This window comes from Haplochromis burtoni, unplaced genomic scaffold (assembly GCF_018398535.1).
Source record: "Haplochromis burtoni strain Fernald_Lab_line unplaced genomic scaffold, NCSU_Asbu1 Contig_19, whole genome shotgun sequence".
Lineage (NCBI taxonomy): Eukaryota > Metazoa > Chordata > Actinopteri > Cichliformes > Cichlidae > Haplochromis > Haplochromis burtoni.
Window position 1 is genome coordinate 3,247,905 of NW_024582380.1, and position 17,201 is coordinate 3,265,105.

The 17,201-nt window shown below is 40.2% G+C and overlaps 2 protein-coding genes across 2 annotated transcripts in view; one reads left to right on the forward strand and one right to left on the reverse strand.

Annotated features, from left to right (window-relative positions):
• The window catches only part of ppp2r2ba (protein phosphatase 2, regulatory subunit B, beta a), a 55,295-nt gene extending 42,001 nt beyond the window's left edge, over nucleotides 1-13,294 (reverse strand). Inside the window, exon 1 of the mRNA XM_005916424.3 lies at nucleotides 12,313-13,294. Within this exon, the coding sequence (XP_005916486.1) occupies nucleotides 12,313-12,391 (79 nt within the window). The 5' untranslated portion in view covers nucleotides 12,392-13,294. The remainder of the gene's footprint in view (nucleotides 1-12,312) is intronic.
• A 122-nt stretch (nucleotides 13,295-13,416) lies between these two features.
• rpl26 (ribosomal protein L26) lies at nucleotides 13,417-16,959 on the forward strand. Its single transcript, XM_005916426.3, has 4 exons — nucleotides 13,417-13,524; nucleotides 14,193-14,364; nucleotides 14,461-14,601; nucleotides 16,794-16,959. The coding sequence occupies exons 2-4, from the start codon at nucleotides 14,197-14,199 to the stop codon at nucleotides 16,920-16,922; spliced, it is 438 nt and encodes a 145-aa protein (XP_005916488.1). The 5' UTR covers nucleotides 13,417-13,524; nucleotides 14,193-14,196; the 3' UTR covers nucleotides 16,923-16,959.
• Nucleotides 16,960-17,201: the final 242 nt, after the last annotated feature.

Below are 17,201 nucleotides of genomic sequence, written 5' to 3' on the forward strand. Positions count from 1 at the left end.
TAAAGGAGATAATCTTATAGCACCACCAACTGGTAAAAAATTAATATTACATGCTTGAACCTAGGCAACGATTTAAGATTGATTTAGCTTATTTTAACTCCGGCCATGATCCCTAAAAGCTGTTTGTCAGCCTGTACAGTTTACAGTACCACAGTTATGCATCTGTGTAATTTGGGTTTGTTTACTATTACATTCACATATTTATTTATTTTTTTGGACATAAGTGTGCCTACATTGTTAAAGATAAATGAGGCTGGGTCCTGTCTTTGTTAAGACCAGAAGAGCAGGATGTGCAGGGATGCACCCATCTTATTCGCCCTTTTGTATTCACTATTCATTTACTAAAGTGTCTCCATGTGATGCTAAGCTTAGAGAAGGTCATTCACTGGAAGAGACCTATTGACTGGTTGAAAGTCGTGGCACATTGATTGTATGTGTGTGTGTGTGTGTGGGGGGGGGGGGTGAATTTGTGTTCAACATTCAAAGATGTAATTATTTATTTGACACTTGTCTATCTGGTGCAAAAAGGCATAAATAATAATCTAAACAATACAAAAAACCATCTTGCTATTGATTTTGTAACCAGCTGGCAGGCAAATGCATTTTTTCAAACACTAAATTTTATAGTGCATCCCTTGTTTTGAATATATTTTGTAGAATAAATTAGTCAAAGATAACAAAAAGCAGACCTTAACCATATTAGAATTCAGAGAAATATACCAATATTAGCACGAAAAAGAAAAATGTCATAAACATATAATGTAATGGATGTCATTTTAACAAGTAATTTTGTGAATGTTCCAGTATAATGGGTCATAACACAATTCAGACATTGAAGCGGGCATTAACAGTTATTTATAAATGATTAAACAAACAGGTGTCCTTTTTATTGTTCTACTGTGAATGAACCAAATTAATTAAACACACACACAAATAAAATATATTAACAGTCAAATATAGTAAGCCAAATTAAGATAAAAGTGAAATTCACCGTTGACTCTTTCAATATATAACTTGTCATCAATTCATAATTCTCTGAAAAATGTGTTTATTATTTCCAGCACACTGATTCTTGAGTTATTTCCTAAGAACTTGCTTTGTGAGGTTAAAACTGAAATCTAATCATTTTATCCTTGAATCCCAAGAAAGTTTGTGGATTTTTTTTAATAGATTCATGACGATTTGAGATGCAATTGTTGCCAGGACAGCAGACGTTAATAGTAGTTTTCTCTGATAAAATATAGATTGCATATAAAAGATGGCTGTAGCCATTAATGAATCTCTCTTTGGTTTGTGAGGCTGTGTTATAAAGCCTCAAGATATGATGAGCAAGTGAGTATTATACTTTAATGTATAATATTGTAAAGGAAACAAAACAGGAAACAAAACATCAATCAAAAAAAATTGCTCTCTTTTTTATTCGGGCTACTTAAATTTATTTTGGGCTACCAAAAACTGAAGAGTCCCTGCCCGAAGGGCTACCAGGGATTTTGAAATTTTGCGAGCCCTGAGATATATTTATTTTTTTTATTACTTTTTTGTTTCAGCAACATTAAATTTAAAACTGTACTTTTGAGTTAAAATATATATTTATAATTTTAATAAATGACAAATTAAAAAGGCATGAACGTTTTTTTTTGTATTGAAAAAATATTGAACCGTGACACCAAAGTACCGAACCGAACCGTGAATTTTGTGTATCGTTGCACCCCTAATATCTATCTATCTATAGATATAGACATATATATACTTTGATCAGGCGTATCAGCATTTTAACTTCTCATTCTTTGTCCCACATTGAGAAAATGTCCCATAATTTTTATGGACTCAACCCTAGGGACAGGAACTTTTGCTTCCAAGGCCACCCTCAAAAATTCACCAGGTACACTGATTTGGCCACAATTTGATGGACCAGCCACAACAAACACTGGGAATTTGCTTAGGACTTGAAGCTGGTGGAAGGTGACTGTGTTATTTTTCAATTTCACAAATGGAGAATACACAATGTGGACTCACTTTCAGCTTTAGTGTCTCAGACAAACACACTCTTTGCTTCAGATTTAGTTTTAGTTTGTTGGGATCTGGTCACCCTACTGCCATGTGATATGAACTATACATAAATGTGTGTGTGTGTGTGTGTGTGTGTGTGTGTGTGTGTGTGTGTGTGTGTGTGTGTGTAAGATGTGGGTCACATGTCAGTAGGAACAGTTATCATATACTGTATCATCATGTACAAAGAATTAAAAGAAGTACATGTGAGTATAAGATTACACATTTTTCATGGTCATGCCAGGTTCGTGCATGTGTGCATGTGTACTGCTCTCCCTGCATGTGATGTGACAGCATCAATATGGAATCCATAATTTGCTCACCCCTGGCCTCAGAAACAAAGCATAGCTAATTACTCTGGTGACACAGAGGGCACAAGCTGCCAGCTGAGGGCCTGGAGGAGAGCTTTGAGCTGAACTAGCTGCGAGAGGTCGACGTGTGGAAGCGGCCCTGTGATCTGTGATTTCTGAGTGTTCACCACAGATGTTAGAGGCCATACACTTGGCTGCACAAGTATGCACATAAACACATTCATACGGATTTTTAAGGGCAGTGGCGCTAAGAGGACCTCCATCTCCTCTGACAGACGAGTGAGTGAAACCGCCGAGAGAATGTGAAACGAGGTGGGGAGTCGGGCTGGGAGTTTTGCCTTACAGACATGCTTCAGTAATCACACAGCAAGGAGGCAGACAGATAGGATGTTTCTTTGTGAAACAGCCATTTCCTCCATGCGGAGGTTCTTCCTGGCAAATCTAGCTCCTGGAACCTGACCCTGCTGCTTACAGTGAAAACCAGTACGCTCAGACAATCACATGTTACATGTTCAAACTGTTGCTTTTCCACTCAAGTGCTATGTGAAAGTAAAATAGCAGCAATCAGACACACTGAAATATGTCACACACATCTGCGGGGCACACGTACTAATCTCACAGCTAATGGCTTAAGTTTGAGGTAAACAGTAAACAGCCCTGTGCGCCAGGACAGCTTGGTCTAGCGGCACACTGTCAATACTAATGACATCAGGACACAAAGTATCACTATGGAAACCTGGAGGCCCTTGGTCTGTCCCACACCCCTGTGTACTACCGGAAGGCTGCAAGAAAAAGAAGCCCAACTGGGGAAATAAAATGAAAGCAAAGGTAAGGAAAATCAAAAACAGAGAGCGCTAAAGGATGGAAGCTAGTGAATGAGATTCAGTAAAATGAAGACGGGTGAAATCAAGGGTGAGCCAATTGCCTGAAAGAAGGAAAGAGAAAGAGGGGGAACGGGTGAGTTGTGGGGTTTGGAGGCAATGGTTGGTTGAAGCTGGTTTGGAGCCAGAGGCGAGTGCTTGGTATGAAAACAGGCAGAGCAGTGTGCGGCAGCCAAGCCTGAGATTTAACTCTGCCGGAAGAGAGCTCCTTCCCCCCACCAAAAAAAAAAAAAAAAATCTGCACTCTCATCTTCTACCCCTCCTCCTGCATGCATCACCCTATCCATCACACACTCCATTCCACAGCCCGACCGCCTCTCCTTTTACTCAGCCACACTTTCAAGCAGACCAGATGGGCTCAGTACACCCCACTGTCTGCTGCCATCGACATCACTGTAATGCTACCGGCCTCCTGAGCTGTTTTACTTCCAAGTACAGTTTTGCTAAAGTGGCTGCTGCAAAACCAGCTTGGCACTGGATCACTGTAAGCAGGTCTAACAGTATGAATTAATGTGTGGCTCATTAAGGGGAAAAAAAGCAATACCTCTCATGTTAGATCAGTCAGAGCATGTTGGGTCTTGGCCTTCAAAAATATTTACTATCAAGCGTAAAATTGGCTGCTGGAGGGAAACTTAATTTAGCCTCAGTATTGTGCTTTGTCACCCGCCGGGCTGCCAAACACCTTTTGTGCTACGTGGGTCACAGAGGCATTTGGTCAGAACAATGTGAACTAATCACAGGAAGCCACGGTTAAGAAGGAAACGAACATCGTAACAGAGTGGGTACAAACCCACTGTAGTCTGAGTTAAAGTCAGACTACAGTTGCTGGAAGATTAATAACTGCCTGTTTGTCTTTAATTCTCTTGCACAATTTTATATGTAAGAAATGCAATGTTTGAGCTTTAAAATGTTTTTGAAAATTTCTTCTTTACAAGCAATTATGTAAATTGGGGTTTAATAATATGGGCTGATTAGACTGAGATTTAATCAGTAATGTGATTTGGGAAATCGCATTGTCTAATTTAATTTGAGTTAAGCTTTTTTCTTTCCTCCTTTTTGGACTCATTGCCTTCTGACTCAAATCAGTTTCTGTTGAGCCTCAGCAGGCTCGAGAGATGGCGCCTAAGCAAATGAGATAACAAGTGCTGAACTGACAGACTGTCATCCAGTCACGTCTGCATAATCCCAGAGTATGGTGCTGGTGTCATGGTGGGATTTAAAATCTGGTTGCAGTGAGACAAAGGTGGTCAACAGAACACTTGGCTAAGAGTTATTTAAAAAGCAGAACTACTGAAAAATATTCATCCAGTTAAAACCTGTTTTAATATGCCTGACATCCTTTACTTTTTAAATTATTTTTTAAGCATGTGGATATAGTACATGTGTTGCATTCATTTCATTCTTTTGTAAAATTAGTTTAAATGTTATGTAATAAATATCTAGCACAAATATTTTTGATTTGATATTTTTCTTCTAGAAACAAATCAAAGCATATTCAGAATGTATTCAAAATTTAAGCTGTTATTACCTGTTACTGTAATGTACATAACAAAGTCACAACAAAGCAAAGCGATATTTAGAGTCCTCATATATCATCCACCATATACTTATATGTTGTCAGTACAAACAATGGCAGTAAGAAACATAGTTTTAATAGCCCTGTATAGCATAAATCATTAGCTTGACCCTGAAGACCTTGGTGGATTTAAGCCAAAGTGTAATGGATTGTTGACAGCACTCTACACCTTCAACTTCAAATCTTTTATTACACCCAAGAAACATATAAGCAATCATAAATACTAAATTGCTCACTTTAAGTGTGCGGCAGATAGCTGCTGTTTATCACAAGTCGTCAATATCAGACGTGACTTATAGGTGAACAAAAATATAAAAAGACTGAGTTCTGGTTTTCATGTGACATCATGTGTCGGAGAGCTGGATGTTCTGTACTCTGTGTGTGCTTCCATGTGCAGGACTCGGGGGTTGTGGGGTAGCACAGTGAGTGAAAAGAGACAGCAGGGAGAGGTTGACTGGTACTCCGTGTACTGCTGTTGTCTGCTGCTTCATACTGTAACATCTGGTTACATTATTTATCCAGTGCCATGTCTTCAGTGTATAACACCATTCAGATAGGACAGTAAAAGCTTTCACTGCAGTATGGCGCGAGCAGTGATGAAGCATTCCTCCCTCTTCCCTTCTCCCTCACACACACACATGCAATACTATACTCTGTGGTTCTGACAGATAGAAAACATAACAGATGACTCATAAACATCCTGCTATCTAAAGCTGTCTCTGCTCCAGACAATGTTTTGGTTTTGATTCCTGCCTCTTATCGACCCTAATGCTCAGGTTGTTTTGTACAATCAGAAGTGCAATGACTCTGCAACGGTGGGTGGCTATTTTCAGAAAGATATAGGAAAAACTATGCTGGGAAACCATAAAACGGGCACCTAAACCAAGATCTAATTGGATCACAGCTATTGCTTCTATGGGTGCGGTTGGGTTTGGGTTTCTACAGGCAGCTGAAAGGAATACCAAGTCATGTCTGCTCCTTAAACTGAATGCTTACTATCCTCACAGCAGATGACATTGTCACCTCTCCTTCACTGTTTTCCTGCAGCTTTTTGGTAGGATTCATGTGAAAACAGCATTATTCTATTTTATTTTCACTATTCCCAAAAAAGAACTATAGTACAGTAACACTACAATTTTCATGCAGTTATATTGTTAGTTTAAATTATTTTCTGTATATTTTCGAAACCTAAATAAAAAGATTTTTAGCCACTTGGGGGCAGCGGAAACTACATGTGAATAAACAGGTATCAATATTAACTCTAGCTTAACTATTCTGGCCTCACCAGCTAGCCTTAACTTTGTATTTTAAGTGCTGCAAACTATGCAGTATCAAGAAAAATAGATACCTGCCCCAGTATACACATATATATGTTATCATCCCCACTGCACTCAGTATACATATGAAAAAAATATCTGTGACTGTATTTACTGTATATAGCAACTATTTTTGTAAACCATTATTTATTTATTTTCCATTTTTTTCTAATATCTAATATTTCTAATAATTCACTTTTTCTCATTGAGCCTTGTGCTGCTGTAACATGTGAATTTATTCATATGGATCCATTGCTGAGACTGGACCGAAAAATAATGTTGTAGGCTATGAAGCCATAAACCTTATAGCTCTTTGTGGTTTTATTATTATAATCCCTCTGATAAGCATCCAGTTATGATTCATTAATACAGATACATTATTTATAGGTACTTTAAGACTATTAACTGTAATAAAATTGGACATTGTTAAAAGTGTCAGTAGTTTGGTTTGCATTTGTGCTACATGTTTCTGTTGCACTCCTAAAGTTCTATTTTTTTCCACATTAGCTCAACCCCTACATCTGAACGGTACAAAAAACCCCACTGAACTACAAGTGCCAGTGTGTACCTCAACCCTTACACAACAAATACAACAACACCCACACAATCGGTACGTCTGCTTAAAGTGAATAACCTTATTTTTTCCATTTTGGGCTGCATTGTTTCAAATACGCGCGGTCGCTTTGTTTTGTCATCTCTTGTACCATTTGTGCTTCTAATCGGCTGTATATTCTTGTCACAGCCGCAGCACAGTCTCATTAAAGTTTCATCCAAGCTAGTCTATTCTTCCAGTCTAAATTCACAAAGCTTTAAAAGGCTGCAGCGCAAACAAGAGAAGTCTGTGTGTGTCACCTTGGCATGCTGAACACTTGTTATGCCTTCCACTCCGGGAAGTCTAATTTTAATCGTATTGTGTGCGCTTCATAATGAAAATCACCAAAATAGGAATTAAAGACGAGAGCTAGGTATCAAAACTATTTTAATTACACCACAACAGTATCAAACGAATACTTCCTCTATAAGCTTGTTTAGCACACTCAAGACTATATATTGCACTGACTGCCTTATCTTTTTTTTCCCAGGGCCTAATAATAATACAAGATACAGGAGCACTGTCATGCCAAGGGTTTAATGAATTGATTTTTATTGCACCACTGTGAGCATGTTCACAATAACCTGCCTCATTCAACATCTCTTTTATAAAACCACAGAGGCAGATGGGTGGAGAGAGGGCAGAGGAAGCCCATCCTGATGTTCTATATATACCTCAGTCCCAATAGTAGTTGTGTCTCTGCTGCAGCCTGTCAGCTGGAGCACAAGCCCAGCAGTCAAGCTTGCAAAGGAGCCCCTTTGTCTGGCTCCCAACCGGGGCACAGTCGATGCTGTTTAACAAAAATGAAGGGGGGGGGTGTCGTCTCACCGTTAAGTTGCAGGCCAAAGGATGTAACATAATGTTCATTCTACTTCCACATATGACGAAACAGCGATAAAGAAACAGGACAAAGAGACCTGTGTCACTGTGTTTGCTGTAATAATACACTAACCCCTGTGAGGCACAGAGTCTCACTCATACTGTAAATGTGCGCTTCTCTTCTTGTTTTCCTGCAGATTTGCTGCAGAAACTTAGCAGGAAGTGTTTGCTGTAAAGTGAGATTACGGGAAAATCCTGTGTGAGGAGGACACTGATATGTTATGGTGTTTTTGTCTCACTGTGCAAGAGAACGTCATGTTTCTTTCAGTTGTCAGTGGCTCCTGAGATCCTCTGCTTTTTCCAGATAGTGTATTATCTGCCATTTATTTCCGTCTGTTACAAGCACCCAACTTGTCTCGCTTTATTTAATTTAGTATTTAAATAATTCTTGTATACTTCATATTCCTCGCCATTGCCTATCTAGGCTCTCCTTTTGTTGCTCTCTCTTTCCTCTCACATCCATCAGGTTGCAGCAGATGGCTGCCCCTCTTTGAGCCAGGTTCTGCTTGAGGTCTCGTCCTGTTAAAGTTCCCCAATATTCCGAGGTGATTGATTATAGGGAATTTTCCTCTTAAGGTCTTCTCCCAAATATTGTAAATTCTTTACCTTGCAATATAGAGCAACCCGAGATGGTTGTAGCTCTAAAGTGGCACTAAACAGAACAGAACAGTTTTGTTTTCATGTTACTGTAAACTGCCTGTGGAGCAAGGGCAGGAGCTGTCAAGAACCAGACTAAGATACATATTTCTAAGCTTAGGCCTAGGCTGCCACTCGTTTGACAAACCACCTAATTTATCTCCCATTTAGGACGGGCCAGTCCATCTACTGGTTAAGAACAGTGACAGTGAACCAAAGCAATGCAGGTCATAAAACATAAACAGTGCACTGAATGACACTAAAGGGATCCGCATAATTGCTTAGTTACTTGGAGTTGCTCGGCCCCATGTTAAAATACATTTTTATTTAGTACAACTTTAATCTTTACACAGCTGGGAAAAAAGAATGGATGCATGACTACAGCTTTGGTCATTCGTTTGCTAAAACCGAAACAAATCTTCTACTTTGTCATTCTAATCCTTTGCATGCAGCCATACTTCTTTTTACATTTACACCACTAGGCCTATGTCATGAGAGCACCTGCAGGCAACAAGCCAGAAAAGTGTCTTGCTCTAGGGGAGATACAGCATGGGACGTCACAGGAGCAATCCAGGTGGGAAGAAAACCTTTTCAAGTTTACTTTACTTGTCATTAGCGTACTGTTCAGTCTTTGAAACCTCCTATTAGTTGTCTTCTCTGTTTTAGATAAGCTTTCTAGAATATGTGGAAATAACCCCATTTGATCTTTCCTATCTCAGCTTGGATACTATTTAATTAACGAGTTAAAAAGCGAGCTAATGGACATGCGATACTAACTGCAGGAGTATCCTATCCCTTCAAGGGCTGTCTCCTTTTTGACAAGCTGAAGCAGAACAGTCACACTTGTAAGTGTGTGAATTATGTGAGTTTGGTATGTAGGGTGTTTGTCCCCAACGGCATGCAAGGGCAGGATGATTACGACAAGTGTGTTTTGAGCCGTGAACTGGGTGTCTGCCAGGGTAACAACAAGAGAGCAGGATGTAAGATAAGGGAATGAACACACACACACAAGCATATGCGATGTTCCTCAAACACAAACACACGCTATGTTCTTCAAACAGAAAACTCCAACTCAGTGTCATGCTTTGTCAGACTGTCGACACAAGTTCCCCTCCGGCAATGCCACGAAAAGCTCTTACAAATAAAATAACCACGATGTAGCAAAAATACACAAATGCACATGCGTGGCACGAGACACGTGTCAGCTATACCTAATAATCACAGAGACTTGACACAGATCTAATCTTCAAAAGTTTAATTAATTAATTAAAAATCACTTCCCTTTTCAGCTTTTTTCCCCCCTGGCATAATAATGTACCCCAGGTTTCCCCTTAGACACTACAGCCAATAGACGAGGAAGCTGATGCAGGACTTGCTCTGCTGATTGATGGCAGTTTGAGATGTGGTGAGATGTCAGTTGGGGGTTGCACTTTTTCTTTTTTTCCTGACTCAAACACAAAGTATCAGCAAAGAGAGACACACATATGCAGTCCCTTCAGAAAACTTGAAGACTTAATCCATCACACCCCTACTGACAGACTCATGAAAAAAGGAGAAAAGTGAACACCAGGGGACAAAAAAAGACAGATAAAAGCCACAGAGAGACCAATGCAAACGTATAAACTTATACAGGGAGGCAGACAAAAGCTTGCAGTGTATCCCTCAGAGACTGGACCCAGGTGAATCCGAATGATGCTGGCACATTGCTCTCTACAATGGCCCAGATAAACAAAGAGAACACACACCGACACACACACCATGGTCAGTGCAGTGCTTATATAATATATTTTCCACTAACATGGTAACTGCACACTCATCTTCCCTGCGGTGAACTCCGCTCAGCTGGAGCGGACATGAAGGAGGACTACAGTGATGCACCACCCAGCTTCCTTCAGACCAGCATGTCTGAATAAGGGGCAATAAATGCCAACAAGGTCAAAACGGGACACGCGAGCAAAAGCTTTTACGCAACGCAAGCGCATGCATAGATTCTAGCACAAAAAACATCTACCTTCTCTTACTTTTTAAAACACACCCAAACACATAGTGTGCAGAGGTATTTATCTCTCTTTTTCTTTCTTTTGTTTTTAACACATCATATTTCTAAGGTGATCTGCTGTGTCATCTTACTCTGCTGGCCTCCAGCACATGAGATTCAACATCTCTCACTCCTGCTTTCTCCATACAACTGTTTCATATTTCTTCACACAGGGAGCAGCACAGGATCGTGTATCATATTACTGAGGCTGAACAAGGCAGCCGTGGTTTTTTTCTTCTTCTTCTTGATCTATCACTTCCTCTATTATACCACTCTCTCATGTCAGGCGGAGGGATGGAGACTCAGAAAGTGAGTAAACAAGCTTGGAGTGAAGGCAGTGAAAAGCATTTTGTATGTTGGCCGCACCTCTTAACATCAGGGAGCTCAAACTGGGTTGTATTTGCGATCGAATGCAGTAATGATAAACATTTCTATCATATTTACGCCATGTGATCATGGTGAGAAACTAGGCTACAGGACAAGCAGGTCAATTTATATTTTACAAGATAGCCTAAATATAACAAATTTATTAAAATCCACATATGTACACTCTGAGTATAAAAGAAATGTTTTCCAAACTCATTTGTTAAAAACCTTTTTTGTAAGTTATTTTGTTGTGATTCACATTTTGTGCAATGCATTGCTCCTGATGTCATTAATAGCCTGCATCCAGTATTAGATAAACACACTTTAAACCTTGGACCTTGGATTTTATACAGATTCAACATTAGTGTGGCCGATATAAATAAGATTAAGTTTATTGACGTCAGATACTGATGTTTATCTGATGTGTTGTGTCACTTTTGTGCTGATTAAATGTTCAAAAGCTGTGTGATGGAGATCTAAATGACTTTGAAACAGGTATATGTTCAAAATGCACTCAGATTTACTTCCAATGCACAATCAGAGCTAACAAAAAACAAAATAAACTGGCACTGGCTATGAGGCAAACTGTTAGCCATAATTTCACATCTGACGCCGCTTTAAGTGCTGTAATTAATGTTTGATATTCATACTTTTAATGGCTAATCAAGATTAAATTAGCCAGAAGGATGGGGGGGAGAAAAATGAAATTTAGGACCGGGAAAGATCTGTGATGAAATAGAGAAGACATGTAAAAAGTGCAAGAGTAGGTAGCCTCAAGTGCTTCTTCTTCTTTGGTGAATATATACAGTATATAGGTCAGCTCTACATGCTGTGAAAGACCTTGTTGATGCCCACAACATACTGGGATGTACAGTGTATCACACTATCTTCGCTTCTACCAGAAGGCTGAGGGCAGAGCGCACACAGGAAAGAGGGCAACCATGCAAAGCTAAATAATGCAATGCCTCAGTCTCCACATTATGACCTAGTAAGTGGTTGGTTATACAAACACTCAGACCCTCTTGGGCTGTGTCTGACAGCACAATCAGCAGGATTATGAAGTCATTTCTCGGTCTAACGGCATGTCAATTCACCATTTTAACTTTAGGGACTCCAGAGGAATAACGGGAATGGGTGAATGTGAGAGGTTTGGGCGATATGTGGAGATGCCTAGATGCTCTTGAATTAAGTGATCTAGGCAGTGTGAGCTGGTGAAATGAATGAGAGAACCATGAGTAAGGAGCAATGTGGGTACTTGTCATGCAACTCCACAAACTGACTTTCTCTCTTGGCATCCTGTAGGCCTGTGTGTTGACACCTTTAAAGGGAGCAAAATGCGAATGGAGTGATACTGTTTACAAGACACAGTCTCACACACACACACACACACACACACACACACACACACACACACACACAGAGCCTTGGAACACTTTCTATAATTTGCATCAGAAATTGAGAAAGGGCTCCTTCAACTTCATGCATAGTGTCAAATCTGCATTGGTCTGGGTTAACTACCGGTTAAGCCTTAGCCCTTCAAGTGGCCAGCCTAACTTCTGCACATGTGTATCATATGTGCAGCAGCATAAAAATATTGATGTCACAAGGCACAAACTAAGCAACTCACAGACCCGTGAAAGCCACCCCCGGTTAAGCGTCCCACCCTACCTTCGGTGTGGCAAGTGGAGGACAGGATGGTGCTCGGAGGGCGGAAGAGATACGGGAGATAACGGGAAAAACATTTCATCTTCTTCTCCGGTGCTTGCTAACGGGTGTAGAGCGCTGCGTTGCGGGCTCCACATCCGCACTGCTGCCACCGACAGCCAGCCACAGAAGATCCGGGGAGGTTCGGAGAGGAGGAGGGGGGAGTGAAATAGGCTCTGTCCGCGGTGCAGGGGGGCTATGACAGCATCACTTTTTCACAGGCAGGCAGGGAGGCAGGCAGGCAGTAGGCTCCGGTAGATCTGCGCTTCACCCGGGGAGCGAATAGCGCACGGTGTCAGCGCGTCTCCGCTTCGGCAGGTCTCTCCGTGTATGTGGGCGAGTTTGTCTGAGCAGGACAGGGGGTCGCTTCTGTCCTCTTATCATGGGAGGTCAATGTATGTGTGGTCTGCTGGTGTGAACACCCTCCTCGTGTTTATTTCTCAGTGTATTTGGGTTTAAATAAAATAAAAAAAAGAGCAGGAAAAGCGCAATTACATCTGCGAGAGCCAGGAAGTTTTGCCTTATAAATTTGGTAGTCTGTTTTATATTAAATGTAGCTAAGGGCAAATACTTTGATTGGAAATTACACTGAATGTTTTTTGGGGTGTGTATTACCGATAGAACATGTGTTTTGCCGATCTATTAATGCTACTCACACTTATCCCTGATGCCTAAAAGAGGGTTGTGTGGTGCACAGAGCACAGAACTTGATGAATCATAGACAAAACTTGTTTGTAGACCAGGTTACCGATTAACTAAGTTTAGCGCCATCTTGTGGAAATATTTAATGTAGCTAGAAAACACAAGTTATAACGTCACAAAAAACAAACCTAGTAAACATCGTTGTGCATGTTTACTAAAAACGCCCCTGCAATTTTATCAACTAAAAATTATTACGTGGCATTATTTAAAAAATAAATTTGTTATGGTGAATAAAAATCTTAACGGTCACCTTCTTTTAGTCGAATTTAACTCCTCGTAGCACACGCAGCACTAAAACAAGTTTCAGTACGACGAAATTGTGTCATCTTTGCCAGACCCCTCTGTGTTTACGCTTGCGTTTATCTGTGTTATCATTTTAAACACTGACTTCTCGCGAGACTTGAGTGTGAACTAATGCCAGCGGAAGTAGTTTGCGAGTCTCTTTTCCGCCGGCCATAGAGGAGCAAAGGCAGGGTAAGAATTCCCGGCAGATGAATTCGCCAAAGTTATCATTATCCATCCTGCTTTTAATACCACTGTGTGTCCGTATACAAGTGTAAACCCCACATATACTTCAGTACAATTAAAAATCAGCGAATATTGGCTTCGTGTTGACGATGGATTACTAAATAAACGCTGTCAGTAGTTGGTCTCCCTGTTAGGTCCTTCAGTATCCGCATGTCGGTTAGCGATAGTGAACCAGCTCTACTCCTGGTGCTAGCCTTTAATATTTGACCTATTTTACATTCTGTAACTGTAATGGGCTTTTAAAAACATTGTTTTGGAAGTGTGTAGTTTGTTCAACCACTGTACCGAGTTTATGTTGCAGAAATATCCCGCTTCGGTCTGACGGCTATCTTATGCTAACTACTTGAGCTAGCTTAATAGTCGCCTTTAAAACGTAGCACAACCTAGCCAGGTACCCCAATACAGCAAAATAACACACATAGTGGACATTCTAGGTTTGGGTTCTCAGTTGCTTTATGTGGTGTCGGAAGATAGTAGTGTGTACTTTAACCCTACATTCTTATATTTTCTTAAAACTGTCGATCCTGATCCACAATTTGAGTGGACTGTTTTGCAAGCAAGTACAGCCTTTATCGCCTGGGTTTGTCAATGTGCCATTACTTGTTTCTTTACAGCATCATGAAGCTCAATCCCTTTGTAACATCCTCCCGTCGCAAGAACCGTAAGAGGCACTTCAATGCCCCCTCACACATCAGGAGGAAGATCATGTCTTCCCCTCTGTCTAAGGAGCTCCGCCAGAAATACAACGTGAGGTCCATGCCCATCCGCAAAGATGACGAAGTCCAGGTAATGTGGTTTGTATTGCTGAGGGGTTCTTTTTTTATAGCTGATGTGCAACATGTTAGGCGGATTAGTCTGACCTCCTTGTGTATTTACATACAGGTTGTCCGTGGGCACTACAAAGGCCAGCAGATTGGCAAAGTAGTCCAGGTCTACAGGAAAAAGTATGTCATCTACATCGAGCGTGTGCAGAGAGAGAAGGCCAATGGAACAACAGTCCATGTCGGCATCCACCCCAGCAAGGTGAGACGTAATTGAATAGATACTGAGTTTGTGTGAGTAGACTTGTTCCGTGGTATAGTCACACATGGCGCTTACTGGCTTCATATCTGTTTGGTTTGTTTGTGTCAGGAAGATGTAGTCTTGAGCTTTTCATGTCACAAGCTCTTAAGCTGATCAACACAAATTCAATGTGGAGGGTAGCTATATAAGTATTTCTTGGGTATTTTGGGGTTCTTAGTGTTTTTTATCTATTGTAATTTTGAAAGTTGAGGTATTTTAGCTCTTGATGTTTGTTTCTTTTCCTAACAGCTGGCTCAGAGCCCTGTTCCAAGAAGCATGTTCAACAAATAAAGGTTATATATAAACTTTGAGTTTAAGTCTAAGATCTGCAACTCTTAAGCTGTGTCCACACTGAAAACAATTGTCGTGTTGTGCCTTTTAGCCGTATTCTTCATTCTGTGGTAGTCTTTTCAGTCACTGGTCTGAAAGTGTGAGGGGTCCCACCTACTTCACATTGATAACAGTTACTTCACTCATAGTCGACAAATATCATTCACTTTTTGTTGTCTGCTTACCAGATTGCTTTGAACTGCTAAAGATTTTGGTTCCAGAACAGCTGATCAGAATATCTTCATTGAACTTTAGTGTTCACCTTGAGTTAAGCACATGCATGAGTAGAAAAAATGTAAAGGAAGCCATCAGTGGAGCTTTGACACCCAGAATCATAGGATCATGGGATTCCAGCATTTTCCTCATGTCTGGATTAACAAACCGAGGGATGTTTGCTAAATCTGCTTCCATGAGTAGGGCCCCAGTCACTACAGTTGTAAACTTCAATAGCATTCAGGTGCTTGACTCTCTCATCTTGCAGTCGGACAGACTACTTGACTAGTTGTGGTTGTGTGGGACGGTAGTAGCCAAAGGCGGTGTGTGTTGTGATCTGGAGATTGTAAACTGGTGTTATGGTTGATGTCGTTGGCATACTCTCTGCACATGTATGCAGAGAGCAAAGTAAAGTGCAGTCAAATTCCTTACTTGTTTAGCACAAACCAAATAAGGGTGACTCTGATGTATCTGATTCTGCTCATTTCACTTCAACGCCACCTTAGACCCATTTAAATCTGGATACTGGGTGTTGTCCAGTCGCTGTAGTCTGCTGCTAAATTGATACATTTTCAAGACTCAATCACTGCATTAGTGCTGGTAAAGAAGAATTCAAAACAAGTGAACATTTTTATTATGAAGAATTTTTCAACTGCTGCGGTAGTATCCCGCTGTGCTATTGGGAAATCCCTATGTTCCTGAAGTTAATTTATCAAGGGACCAACTCACTCCCACTTGTCTCCCGTGAGGCTGCAGTGTTTTCAAAAAGAAAAGGAAACTTTACATCGAGCCCAAATGACACCAAAACTCACTATGCACCAGCCACTCATTAAGGACTTCTTTTGTGGACAGTCTAGGATTACTAGATATAAGAAGATGCCATATCTAAGCCAGACTTCAGGTTTCTATATTACACGTGTGTAAAGCTGCCTGTTGGGCTAAGATTTGCTTCTAACTAATTATGTCTTAATCCTGCTCCTGGGTGCACACCCTAAACTCTGATTACAGGTAGACTTGAGAGAAATTTCACTTGGTATTTGACACAGTGTTTCATCATACTCTGACACTTGGTGTTTTGAGCACTGAAATTGAAAAATCAAAGTGACCAAATAACATTTTGTGAAGTGCAGTTGCTCTGGTTTAGCTGGATTATAGATTTTTTCTTTTTTTTTAAATTTGCTGATGCTGTTCGGTTTTAAATTGCAGTGTAATGCATTAAACTACCACAGAACCTCTTTCTGTCAGTTCTGTAAATCTGTAAACACTGGTGGATAGCTGAAGCAAGTACAGAGCTAATGGGAGAGCATGTGACATCTTAGATGTGGAACATTGGTAATTTAAGAAGAATTATATTTGAATTTCAGCATGTCCCTTTTGATTCAATTTTTTTTTTTTTTTTTTTAATATAAACGTAAACTGGAAAAGCAAGATTTCCTTGTAGAGTAAAAAAAAAATCCTTGGTTACAAAAACAGTGGGAAATGTTTCAATTATTAAGCAATGTCTTTTTGTTAAATTTTATTAAAGAGATTTGAAGGTAATTTCAGACATATTGCTGATGTATCCATGAGAGAATACATGTTTGTTTACCAAGGTGTTTTTGTGTCTGCAGGTGGTCATCACCAGGCTAAAGCTGGACAAAGACCGCAAGAAGATCCTGGAGCGCAAGGCCAAGTCTCGTGCTGATGGAAAGGAGAAGGGCAAATACAAGGAGGAGACCATTGAGAAGATGCAGGAGTGAAAATGATCTTTTGCTATCAATAAACTCTGTAAATGGACCTCATGTTGTCTGTCATATTTTCGTTGTAACGCCCTAAACTCGGGAATGTTTTTTAATGTTTTATTTTAAACATGCTTGTCTTTTTTATGGAAATTAACACTTGGGTATACTGTATGCCTTCAAAGTCATGTTCAAATCTCTAAACAGCACACTGTATTACAAGGAATTTAATGAATTGGCCAGTGCTGCTGCTTAATTAATTAAAAACAAGCTGTGGCCAAAATTGCATAGGTTTATTGT

What these genes read in the sequence shown, in the direction of transcription:
- rpl26 (XM_005916426.3), top strand. Translation starts at nt 14,197, where the DNA reads ATGAAGCTCAATCCCTTTGTAACATCCTCCCGTCGCAAGAACCGTAAG. An exon ending in GCAAAGATGACGAAGTCCAG is followed by an intron (nt 14,365 to 14,460) that starts GTAATGTGGTTT and finishes ATTTACATACAG; the next exon opens with GTTGTCCGTGGGCACTACAA. An exon ending in TCGGCATCCACCCCAGCAAG is followed by an intron (nt 14,602 to 16,793) that starts GTGAGACGTAAT and finishes TTGTGTCTGCAG; the next exon opens with GTGGTCATCACCAGGCTAAA.